Source organism: Homarus americanus, unplaced genomic scaffold (assembly GCF_018991925.1).
Source record: "Homarus americanus isolate GMGI-L3 unplaced genomic scaffold, GMGI_Hamer_2.0 scaffold30108, whole genome shotgun sequence".
Classification (NCBI taxonomy): domain Eukaryota; kingdom Metazoa; phylum Arthropoda; class Malacostraca; order Decapoda; family Nephropidae; genus Homarus; species Homarus americanus.
Window position 1 is genome coordinate 3,625,231 of NW_024748109.1, and position 14,020 is coordinate 3,639,250.

Below are 14,020 nucleotides of genomic sequence, written 5' to 3' on the forward strand. Positions count from 1 at the left end.
GATTTTACTGTAAATCAATTTTTTAACTTCAACAACGTTTATTAAGAGAGACAGTAAGAGATAGTCTCACAAACAAAGGCAGATGTGGTGGAGCCATATCTTCTACAGAACGCATAAAAGGGAGTCTTTTCCGCATAAAATGAATTGTGGGTAGAAATAGGGTTGCTGCATAAATGGGAATTCTCAGAAAATAAAAGCCAAATGAAAGTTTAACACAGCCACCAATTGCATATACTCCCTGCCTCACCATAGTAACAAAGACCAGCTGGGAAGCCGATTCCATAGCAACCCCCCCCCCCACACCCCTACACTCTGCACTCTCCTCCCATTATATGTTTGCCCTTAGGATAATAATTTCTTTTAAATTTTTCACAATATGTATGTAGGATGGTGTGTTCATTTAACTGAGTAAAAATAAATGAAGAAAGTTACGTACAGTATATCTACCCGAAAATGCGATTTTTTTGAAAAACAACTTTATACTGTAGCTGTTTTTCAACTCATATTTAGCACACCTCACAACTTGGCACAGCAAATGATGTGGACTGGGTCCATTTTAGCAGTGGGGAAGTAAACACAGCATACAGACTGAGAAAGAAAGACCAGAGAGGAATTTGCCACATCCAGATGTCGGTCCACAGATGTTCAACCACAGGTGTCAGCTTCCCCAGTTTAGTGTTTACACACATATGCATGTAACATGGTTAGGTATATGTACAGTAGTACCCCGATTTACGCGGTCAATTGAACCCACAGGGTACCGCGGAAAGTGAAAACCGCGGAAAGTGAACAACAGAACATATGGGATTAATTCCAATAGAGACTGGCCCGAACCCCAAACTCCACTTTTTCCGACAAAATACCTATGTTGTAGTAAAAATAACATCTAAATTTTATGATGGTATGTTCACACAATTAATATTTAAGAGAAATACAGTCGCCAGGTTAATGTCCATTCAAATAATGGACTCAAATCCCCCCCCCCTCTTCCCAGCTCACTGGCCCCTACCTCTCTGAGAAATGATTGGGTGAAACACTAGATTTTAACGTTTAGTAATAAATAATACCTCAGACTAAAGTTAGGATAATATAATTGACATTTCTGGATTCCTTGCAGGTCAGGAATATTTTGAATGTAAACTTCATATATTTTGCACAAAAGATAAAATACTTGCTTTGTGTAAACCAAATTATTACATTAGATCTAAAATTTGTATGTCTAATGCAAAATCCATGATGTTTATATTCAAAATGATCATCATATTGTAAGAATTCCAGCAATGTAAATTATATTCTGGCCGGGTAATTTGTATGAATTTTATGAGCTAAATAAAAAAAAAAAAAATTATACTTCACGCGTATATGAGTAGATGCACCGCGGAAAGTGAAAGTCCGGTTCTGGCAAGGTACCGCGTAAATGAGAAATCGCGGAAAGTGAAACCGTGTAAAGCGGGGTAATACTGTATAGAGTTTTTCTGTGAGATTAATTTATTCCTTGCGGAGTTCGGAAGGTGTGACCGAGCGATGTATTAGCCCCTTAGTTTATATTATATATAAATGTGGGGTAGTACATTAATTTTGTATTACTATCACCCAATGTAAATTTCCACTAGCTATGAGGTAGCATGTTCAGAGCATGTGATAAGTGTACCCACAGGAAGCCGTGTCACTTTGTGCTGAAATAAGGATTAAGTACCTGTAATTGGCTCTCTGGCCACCTATTGCGGGCAGTAATTTGGTATCACTATTAGAGGAAGACGTTATTTAGAGTCATCATTGAGGTGATCCGTCATCCTCGAGGGAGGACGTTGGATATATTTCCGTTCTCCCTCTAGGGTTCCTACTGATTCTCACTCAAACTCTCACATCGACAGGACGTAGTTAGCAGAGCTATATATGATAGCCTTCATCCTCATTTAATACTCATAGCTATAGTGGTTAAGTTATGGTGATAATCTTCTTTGAAAGTGTACATAGAACTCTTTTTATAATAAACAAACAAAGGGAACATATTGGATTTCACTACAGAAGATCCAATAAACTTTGATCTATATTTTAGTATGTCTAGAATATAAGGTAATGTGCTACACAAGTGATTGTTACAAGTGGTGACAACCCAGGAAGGTTGGTACATATATGACAGCTTCACAAGTAGCTGTTATAAATAAGTAACAGTCACCTCAACAGACAAAATGATTAAAGGTAGAGAATATATTTTATTCTCCCTGTTCCTGTGATAGCTTGAAGCTTAAGTTACAAGTATATGTATATTAATGCAGTAAATGAATATGAAATGTAGATTAGTAATGTAGAATTATGAAGAAAACAAACTGATAAATGTTCAAATGATACATGAAAATAGTAACCAGAGCAAATTTACAAAATAATACATGTATCAATCCATACCAGCTTTGCGAAGGCCAAGAGTTTTCTGCTCCTGTAATATTGTATGTGTTTCACTCCATCGCTCAGTCCACTGATCTGTTAGCTCTTTCTCCTTTGCCTGTTTCTGACTAAGAGCTGCCATTATGCTGCCTGCTTCACTGTTTGCCTGTTGACCAATACAAGGAAATGAATTACACAATTGAATTTAATAAATATCTAAAACACAGTTTTCTATATTTAAAAAAATAATTCTGCATCTGAAACCCAATAAACTATATTGTTCCCTGTTTATTTTGAATGGAAACACATGTCTGACATGTTTGACCACAAACAGGAATGCAAAGAAGAGGTACTGTATATACAAATATATACACAACACTTTCTTGCCAACTATGAGGGTTAGGTTAGGTTAGGTAAGGCATTTGGGGATATAACCCCTGAGAAACATACCTTAAGACCTATAATGTGCAGGGTGTACACTTTACAAAAAAAAAAGTATACTGTATTGTACAAAAATAAAATTAAGGCCCATTTAACACAGAATAATGTCTGATGCACAAAGATACATACAGTACCCTTGTGCTGAACATGACTACTGCCATGCACTCCTCAATTTGTTATGTTATTAATTTCACTTGGGTCAATACACAGTTGGTTGTGTTTACTGTGTACTGTAAAGAGTATTTTGTATTGTGGCCAAATATTTCTTTATGCCCAACAGTACAATGAGCAAATGAGAAAGTAAAGTGAAATATATCATGCTGCATCTGGTGGTATCAAGAAAAAAGGCATAAAATGACCTTTGATGAGAAAATTAATGCAATCCCCTTCAGTATCCCCAGAAAGCCATCCTTCTGCCTCAAAGAAATAATTTTCTTCTTATCTGTAACTTCTCCTCAAATCTATTTTGCAAGTACAGGTAGATATGAGTATTGTGGACCATAACATTGTAAGGCCCCCCAAACAAAAAAAAAGGTAAATATGGTTAAAGTTTTGGAAAATGGAACTCACTACAGGTATAATCCCCTGAACAAATTGTGATAACGCAATCAATCTTGGAAAAAACTGAAGCTTACACACTCAAGATAATGATCTCATAATCAGATAATAACAATCCTGTCATGATTATTAGTAATCATGAAAATGCCAATCCTTTCTCTCCCTAAGGTGTGAGTCCTGAACAATGAAGTGTGAATTTGAAGCATACGCTAGTGAGCAGGAGGGAGAGTGGAGGGGTGTGTCAGGGTAGGTGTCTTTCTGTGGTGGTTGGGGGGGTGGGGGTGGGGGGAGACGGGATACTGAGAGTGAGGACGGAAATTGTACATCAGTTGGGAGAGATTACAAGTGCAAAATAACTCTTTGAAAATATAAACAAGGTTTCCTCAGCTAAGTGTAATCATCTAGTGTTAACCAGATGAAAATAATGAAATTACAATAGTATGACTGAACCCCCCCCCTCCCCCCACTGTTTGTCTAAAGTACTGACTCATTCATGATACGTACAATAATATTTTTTTTTTTCAGAAATTAGTACAGATATGTTACTGTAATAATCTGTACCCTTCATATACAATACAGTATAGTACTATGTATATACCTCATAAGTAAAAAATAATGTCATTCAAGACAAATTTAGGTCATAAGGCCCACTAATCCCCCACCCAACACTGGGTGACCTGACGTTGCATCAGGTCAGGTTAATAACGTGACCCAATAATCTCACACCCAACCTTCATCACAAGTGATAAGACATGATTAATTATGTATTAATTACAGTACAGTCAATTGAGTGAAGTGTGTAACAGAGAAGTGACGATCGCCCAAGCGACTAACGAGCTGATTAGTGGTGAAGAGGATAAACGTAACAGCTGTACCCTGTATTCATGCCTGTATCATATAGACTTTTTTTTTTAATATACTCTATTTATTTAACCAAACTTTTAGAGATAAAGTATTCAGGATTATTTTGATTAAAAAATGGTGTCTAACGAAATTAGAATTGACTTTACTGACTCCAGTATCAACATTTATTATGTTTTTTTTGTTTTTTTTTTAAGAGAATGGAATTCCCATCACTATATTATATAGAAATATTTCGTTTAAGGACGTCTTATTGGAAACGTTTCATACAGAATTTATTAAGGATCATTATGGTATCAAATTCATCTCCTTATCACAATTAGCTATGCTTGAGTGAGGAAAGGTGGGGGGGGGGGGCGGGTTGAGAAAACTGACCGCAAGGCACTCTCCCCTCACTCCCCAAAAGGGTTAAGTCCAACACTCTTCAGGAAAACTTAACATTACACGCTGTAATGGCCCCTGTCTCATCAACAGAAGTATTATATAAATGGGTTATTTACATCTGATTTACATTCAGATTCACCCCCTGTAACTTTCCACTGGCTATGAGGTGACTGTTCAATGCACGTGATAAGGTGTGCCCGCGGGAAGCTGCATCATACTATGCTGAGTAAAGGCATAAGTAGCCGGCTCTCTAGCCACCTAAAGCGAGCAGTAGCTTGATATCCTTGACAAGAGGAAGACGTTATTTGAGAGCCGCAGTGGATGGCTCCGTTTTCCCTCGATGGATCACTACTCAAAGTCTCGCTCACAACTTAATATCGAACGGACGTTGATTCACTCATAAATAGTGGAACTTACGGTTGATCTACACTCAGGAATTATATACATAATACTTTTTAATAAAACAAAAAACTTCAATTGGGTTTCGTTAATAAAGCCCAATATAATATATGTGAACCAACCTGGTTAACTTGGAATTAACCAACTGGATCAACGCACACATGCACGCACACACACTCCAACAACCACCCACACACTCCAACAACCACCCACACTCTCCAACAACCACCCACACACTCCAACAACCACCCACACACTCCAACAACCACACAAATGCACTCCAACACCACTCACATACCCCTAACAAGTGAATGAAGACAGCAGACATGAGGAGTGAGGGTCTTATTGTGTGACAAATTTGTGTGTGTGACTGAGTTAAGTATCAGCTGTTGAGGAGTGCTTGGCAACACTCATTTCCACTCCATCTCTCTAATTACCCACACCTTTCTGCTTTCTCACTCCATATTTTAAAATGTAATGTAATGTTAAAGGGATACAACTTTGCTCATTTATACTTATACTTATAACAATCTCTCTAAGAATACTTTAGGTTTCGTGTTTATTCAAGACATCTTCAAGTCATGAGACCTACTACTCCCCCGGCCAAGAAAGGGTGACCTGACATTCCATCAGAAGGTCAGTAATATGAGACCACTAATCCCCCACCCTACCTCAGCCTGACATTGTATCAGGTCAGGTCAGTTACATGAGACCCATTCATCCCCCACAGCTCCATGCGAGTGGAAGTACAGTCTTTGCTGTAACACACGGTTTCATTCACGCCCATATCATATAGATTTTTAATACAGTATTACCCCGCCTAACGCGGTTTCACTTAACGCGTTTTATCATATACGCGGTGCCTCGCCAGAGCTGAACTTTCACTTAACACGGATTTTTTCCACATATGCGCGGTGAGTGTCCGGCTCGAGACGCTATTTTTAGATTTGCCCCACCCGCCACCCTGCCTGACTGCCTGTTTTAGCTCATAAAATTCATACAAATTACCCGGCCAGAATATAATTTACATTGCTGGAATTCTTATAATTTGGTGATCATTTTGAATATAAACATCATATATTTTGCATTAGACATACAAATTTTAGATAAAAAATTTTCTCAGAGTAACTATGTTATCTTTTGTGCAAAATATATGACATTTATATTCAAAATATTCCTGGTCTTACAAGGAATCCAGCAATGTCAATTATATTATCCTAACTTTAGTTTGAGGTATTATTTATTAAAATTTAGTGGTTATCCCACACATCTCCTTGGGACGGTTGGTGGGGGGTGGGGGGGAGGGAGGGACCGACCGACCATCTGTTACCCTGTGAAGAATTATTTTTTTTTTTATTAACTGAAGATATTTGTTTTAGCTCATAAAATTCATACAAATTACCCGGTCTGAATATAATTTACATTGCTGGAATTCTTATAATTTGATGATCATTTTGAATATAAACATCATATTTTTGCATTAGACATACAAATTTTAGATAAAAATTTTTCTCAAATTAACTATGTTATCTTTTGTGCAAAATATATGACATTTATATTCAAAATATTCCTGGTCTTACAAGGAATCCAGCAATGTCAATTATATTATCCTAACTTTAATCTGAGGTATTATTTAATACTAAATGTTAAAAACTCTGGAAGGGAGGATTGGTGGGGGGTGGGGGGGAGGGTTGGGACTGACCGCGCGGTTGGAAGAGGGGGGGAGGCAAGGTGGGGTACTTTGATTGACAGATAGTGTCGTGAAGATTATTTTTTTTTTTATTAACTGAAGATATTTGTTTTAGCTCATAAAATTCATACAAATTACCCGGTCAGAATATAATTTACATTGCTGGAATTCTTATAATTTGGTGATCATTTTGAATATAAACATCATATATTTTGCATTAAACATACAAATTTTAGATAAAAATTTTTCTCTAGGTAACTATGTTATCTTTTGTGCAAAATATATGACATTTATATTCAAAATATTCCTGGTCTTACAAGGAATCCAGCAATGTCAATTGTATTATCCTAACTTTAGTTTGAGGTATTATTTATTAAAATTTAGTGGTTTTCCCCCAAAAATTTCTCTGAGAGGGAAGAGCCAGCAGTGTAGTGTGAGAGGGGGGAGGGAGTTGAGTCCATTATTTGAATGGACATTAACTTGGCGACTGTATTTCTCTATTTCTCTTAAGTATTAATTGTGTGCATGTACCATCATAAAATTAAGATGTTATTTTTACTACAACATAGGTATGTGCCTTCAAAAAGTGGAGTTTGGGGGTCGGGCCGGTTTCTATTGGAATTAATCCCATATGTTCTGTTGTTCACTTAACGCGGATTTCACTTAACGCGGGACCCTCTGGGTTCAATTGACCGCGTTAAGTGGGGTACAACTGTATTAAGAAATATTTATTTTACCAAACTTTTATATAAACTATTCTGGTTATTATTGTAAAGAAATGGAGTTTCTAACTTAATTAGAACTGCATTTACAAACTCCAGTAGTTTAGACTCAAGGAAAACATTCCCAGCATCCAGAAACATTCTGGGTAAGTGAGCAAGTGTCTGTGTGTGCAAGATGTCTAGTTTAGACACCTGGAAACTTCTCCCAGTAACCGGAAAAGATTCTGGGAATAAGGAATTTGGGGGGTTTGAGAAAGTCATCTGGTTAGCCGGAAATCTTTCATTCCTGGAAGTGCTCTGCACAATTTATTTTTTATTTTTTTTTAGTTATATATATATATATATATATATATATATATATATATATATATATATATATATATATATATATATATATATATATATATATATATATATATATATATATATATATATATATATATATATAGGGCTAATGAAATATATATGGATCCTCGTGTTTCGAAGCCGGATTTGGTAAAACGTTACTCTGACCACCTACAGTGGGGTATGCTATAACGAACGGATCCTACTACGAATATTCCTATAACGAACGGTTTTACCTATAAAATTGAGAGTGCTATAACGAACGCGGATGAATACGGGACTATTTCGTCTGGCGCATGAATATTGTTGTGCCGCGACCCACAACAAGAGCGTCAGGCGCCATCTTTGTCTCATTGTGTAGCCAGTGCACCACTGTTATTGTTGAAATTTCGTCTTTTGATGTGGAAATTCGCGTTATTTGTATAACTATTTTGTTATACAAGTATACAATTGTAACAATGAGTCGTCCAAAGCAAGTGAGAAAGCTAATAACCCTTGAAACTAAGAAAGAAATTATAAAGAAACGTGAGAATGGAAGAAGCATTGCGAAACTTAGTGATGAATTTGGGATGGCTAAATCGACTATATGTACGATTTTGAAGAATAAAGAGGAGTTAAAAACTGTGCAAGTGGCTAAGGGAATCTTTAGACTTAGCAAAGCAAAGTGTAATGTGATTGAAGAGATGGAAAATTTACTCTTAGTGTGGATAAAGGAGAAAGAAATGGCAGGTGGTAACATTAGTGAAGCTATAATTTGTGAGAAGGCCAGACAATTGTTTGAGGACCTTAAAGCCAAGACTCCCAGTGGAAGTGATAGTGATGTGCCAGTGTTTAGGGGTACCTGCATGCTGAATAACACTAAGGTAAGATAAAGTACCGTATTTTTTACATTTTCCACAGAATTTTTTCAGTGTTAAGTGGTTGTATTTGGGGGCCTGGAACGGATTAATCCTATAACGAACGAATGCTATAACGAACGAGGTTCTGGAACCAATTACGTTCGTTATAGCATACCCCACTGTATATATATATATATATATATATATATATATATATATATATATATATATATATATATACAGACAGACCCCGACTTACGACTGCGTCGGGACTTACGACCGCCTCAGATTTTTTATTAAAAAAAAATTTTTTTTCTTCAAATGACACGCATTTTCTATACCAAACGTTTCCAGTTAATGTAGTCTCCATGTATAATTAGAAAATTATGGGGGCCCCATGTGCATTCAGCTGACTACATTAAAGGTAAGTGCTCAGTCACACTGTAACCATTCCTTATTATTTATTACTTTCACTGTACTGTATCCATTCCTCATTATTCATTACTTTTACTGTACTGTATTTCATTGTAATTATTTATTAAAAAAAAAAAAAAAAAAAAAAAAAAAAAATATATATATATATATATATATATATATATATATATATATATATATATATATATATATATATATATATATATATATATATATATATATATATATATATATATATATATATATATATATATATATATATATATATATATATATATATATACATATATATACATATATATTTTTTTTTTTTTACGAGAATTAGCTCACCCGGGCACAGGTCAAACGACCCACACTGGGGCCTATGGGGCGAAAAAATAAGAACAGAAAGAAATTAAAAATAGAAAAGAAAAATGTTATACTGTATTAATCTACACAACGTAGATGAGGGAAAACCAGCTTTTTAAAGTGAGACAGATTGTATGAGTATGGAAACAGAAGAAGGAAGAGCATTCCACGGTTTGGCTGTGTGAGGAAAGGATGCACTATAATGGGTTATTCTAGTGTGACCGAAATCCACAGAGAAACAGTGGGCACCGCGGGCAAAACATGTGTTAGGAGCCCACGGCCATGCCGGCGGTACACAGAATGCCAAATCCACCGAACATTGCCCGTTAAAGTACCTGTAAAAGAGAGAGAGTGAAGCAACTTTGCGGCGAAGAGAAAGGGAAGAGAGATTGTCAACTAAAGGAGGAGAGTTAATAAGATTAAATGCCTTTGATTCCACCCTATCTAATAGTTGGACAGAAGAAGAGCCACCCCAGATATGAGAGCAGTTCTCCAAGTTAGGACGAATGAATCCCTTATATACTTGAAGCAACTGCTCAGGAGTGAAGTAGCTACGGCATCTGTACAGCATTCCCAACTTTCGGGAGGCATCTTTAACAATGTTGAGGATTGTTCTGGGTAACAGGGATATCACTGTATATGTCTAATCCTGAGTGCCCCACCCAAAAAATTGCATTTTATATTATATAACATCATCCTGCACCCTTTTTTTTTCAAAATGGCAAAAACATAATGACATTGCAACTCTCAAGAGAAATGTGTGGTGGTCGGATGGAAACCTTTGTGTGTTCAGTGTCTCTTGACTCCTCAGCCAGGGTGCACATAAACTGGCTATCTGTTAAGAATTGCCAGTAACTTAAAAAAATATATATATTTAATTTAAATTTAAACTCTCTAAATTTCCATCCAAATTAAAAAATAACATATGACTGTATAAGGCAATGGCAGGGGAACATTCTGGTCTAAAGAAATGCTGATACCTCGATTAGGTATGGAATAGCAAATTTTAGTTTTACACAAAAAATATTGCGAATAATCTACTATAATTCGCCACTACTCCCTTGTTTTTCATCAAATGTGTTTCAAACTTGGTCCTTGTAATAAAGATACACATAGCTACAATATGATTGAACATATTTTAATATGCTGTATCTTGTTTGGTTATAGAAAAAATATTTTATCATGGGAATACCTGTATGCCTTTTGTTTTCTCTCAAAAACTATTGGGTAGTTTTCACTAATACTTACAGGATCTTTGATTTACATGATCTCACATAACATATTTAAAAATCAAGCAATCCATAGAATAGATTTTCACCTCCAGTAGTAAATGGCAGTCAAAGCCCTTTTAAGGAAGGGTGGCTAGGAAGGGCTACGTGTGGAGTTTGATTTGCAATCACTCCTTGTGGTGAGTTCTGGGTAGTAAACTGTATATTAACTAAGAGCTGTAAATTAATGTCCTAGATACCACCTTTTACTTAACGATAAAAGGCTAATACAGCATGCCCTTAAAATTCGCGTATTTTTAATTTGTGGACCTTGATTATTCGCGGATGACACCCTGGATGTATGGCAATGGGTAATCCACTTTCACCAGTATTAAGCAACTTATATATGGAATTCTTTGAGAAGAAACTACTAAGCAACATTTTACCACCTTCAGCAGTCTGGTTTAGATATGTAGATGATGTAATATGTCTCTGACCATGTAATGAGGACCTAATAGCTTTTCTACCACAACTTAACAACTTAACCCCCTCGATCAAATTCACTGTGGAATTAGAGCATGACTTCAAATTACCATTCCTAGACTGTCTGATCCACAGAATAGGTAACACCTTTAAGTTCAGTATTTATAGGAAACCTACTAATGTGTGTTCATACATTCATTATTATTCTGCCCACCATAATAGAGTCAAACAGTCAGTATTTTCATCAATGTTTTTACGTGCTTTGAGAATATGCAGTCCGGAATTCATTGATGAGGAAAATAAATATATCTATAATATTGGCTAGAACCTTAAGTACCCTAAATCTTTCATAGACAAATGCCTTAACATTACTAAGAAATCTTTCTATAGAACCGATCCCAAGCCCATCCATGACCATAAGAATCTAGACTTAAACAACATAAATATAGTGTCAGGACAGGCCAGGAATCCAATGCTCTGTTTGTTCATTTGAGGGATAATAAGCATTGCATTGACTGGGATAATGCCTCCTCAATATTACCTTGTAATTCAATTGACAGTAGGAACATTATAGAATCTAATCTCATTAAACATACCGAATCCGTCATCATGAATTTGAGTAATGGTATGTACAAATTGGATAATTTCGTAATTAAGAAGATTTGTAACCAGGTGAGAAGGTTGGGTCAGCTTACCCTCTTACCTGACTACCTACCGCTACGGTGCTTTTGTGAAGATTAGTAGGGTCATTACCTATACCTGACCACTGTGGACTTGATCTCACCCTCCTCTGTATATATACCCTGTTTTGTACTTCTCCTTAGTCTGTACTCACCCCTGAAGATGTGAATTACACGAAAGCGCTTGGGAACTTCGTGTTTTCTTTTTCCTTGTGGTTATCAGCATATATATATATATATATATATATATATATATATATATATATATATATATATATATATATATATATATATATATATATATATATATATATGTGATTTACTTACTTCAGGCCCAATAACGTGTGTGTCCTGAATCAGTGTCTTGAGATGGAGAATTTCTTCACGCAATTCTCTGATGAGTTTTACATTTGGGTCTTCATTAATTGTTGGTTTATTTATGATATTCTTAGCTCGGTTGGCATACCTCAACGTGCTCAACGTCTCACCATAATTCACATTAGCAGGAGATATTGCTAAAAGAAAAAATTACAGGTACAATAGTAATAATATGTGTAAGAAAAAATTGTAACAACAACAATTATAATACTGTAAAAATAAAAATTTTCTTCTCACTCATTCAAACCTTTTCTTCTATAATAAAGGTTCACTAGCATCAAGAGCAAACACCCACAAGATTATTCTCCTTTTATTCACTGTCACTCATTTATTCTTAATGCTGTAATGGATGTGTTCTCAGAAGATACTTTCCTTCCACAAACAGGACCCCAAAATCTGTCTGGTTTACCCTTGTGCCTTTATATAGCTTAATATCACTCATAAGCACCATGTCATGTTATTTATTTTCATAATTATACATCACTGCTTTCTGGATGTCCATCTTCTTTTCTATTACAGTACCCTGTATTGTATCTTTTGCCCTCTTTTTATCTCCTTTTTATGTTTCCCTTTGCCCTCCTACAATCCACCTCAATATCAAATACTCTTTCAAATAATCTTTTGCATTACATTCTCTCAATATATCCATATCACCTGGAAAAATCCTGATCCTCTGCCCAATATTTCTCTCACTTTTGCATATCCATATTATTATTCTCTGCATGCTATTTACCCTACATATTGCTATCGAGCACATCATTCTTGTCCCTTCAAATAAACAACTTCTCTCACATACAAAGTTTGTATTTCTTACCCATAGAGTACGAGGTTTGTCCGGAAAGTATCCAGCCATTTACTATTAAAAAAAATTTTGCTTACCTAGGACAATGGTGCCTTACTCCCCTTCAAAGTACTACCCTTGGGACCTCACACACTTCTCCCAGCATCCCTTCCACTTTTCAAAATAGTCTGCAAAGTCCTCTTTCAGGATCTTCATCAGCTGACTCGTCACATTCTCCTTAATTTCGTCCACGGTCTGAAATCTCCTCCCTTTCAACGGTGATTTTAGCTTTAAGAAAAGCCAGAAGTTGCAGGGAGCCAAGTCTGGGCTGTAAGGGGGCTGAGAGACCTGGGTGATGCAATGTTTTGCCAAAAAACCCTGCACGAGACATGAAGAATGGGCAGGCGCGTTGTCATGATGAAGCTGCCAGTCACCACCTGCCCACAGCTGCAGTCGTTTTCTTCTTACCACATCCCTCAGCCGGCAAAAAACTTCGATGTAGTACTCCTTCGTTATTGTTTTTTCTTGGTCAATGTAAATGCGACGGTCACACAGTACCCACGCTCACTCAACGGCGTCTGCCGGTTAACCGAGTTGTCCCATGGGAGTGTGGCTGTTCATGCATGCACAGTACGGTCCTCTCTGAGTGGCTGTCAAGTTACATCACGGCCGCGTGACCAGTTCTCACAATATTCACAATGGCTGGATACTTTCCGGACAGACCTCGTAAGTTCTTTTGTACAGTCCTCGAGAATAGTATAGTATGGCTAGTGCTACTTGTGAACAGGGCTGTGCCCTTCAGAGGGCAGAGTTAGAGAGGGTCAAGGAAGAAATCTTGAAATTAAAGGAGGTGATAGCGAGGATGAAGGAAGAAACGAGACAAGGAAAGCCAATGTCTGACAAAAACTCAGGCGAATGGAAGGTTGTGAGGAGAGGGACGACCAAACTGGTGGTGAAAAAACACACAAAGGATACAACAACAACAGCTAAGTGTACCAACTCTTTCTGTCCTTTGATAGACGAATTGGACGTTAGCATAGTCAGAAACAAGGCTGACAAGGACGGTACGAAAACCTTAATTGT

At 36.5% G+C, this 14,020-nt stretch overlaps 1 protein-coding gene across 3 annotated transcripts in view; it reads right to left on the bottom strand.

Annotated features, from left to right (window-relative positions):
- LOC121880043 (kinesin-like protein Klp98A) overlaps positions 1–14,020 on the bottom strand; it is a 174,864-nt gene that overhangs the window by 93,191 nt on the left and 67,653 nt on the right. For all 3 annotated transcript variants that reach the window (XR_006091488.1, XM_042387036.1, XM_042387035.1), the window contains exons 9-10: positions 12,106–12,293; positions 2,407–2,551 (exon numbers count right to left, since the gene is read on the bottom strand). Coding sequence is in view for 2 of the 3 variants with exons in the window: in XM_042387036.1 (XP_042242970.1) it covers positions 2,407–2,551; positions 12,106–12,293 (333 nt within the window). In the remaining variant the exon portion in view is untranslated. The remainder of the gene's footprint in view (positions 1–2,406; positions 2,552–12,105; positions 12,294–14,020) is intronic.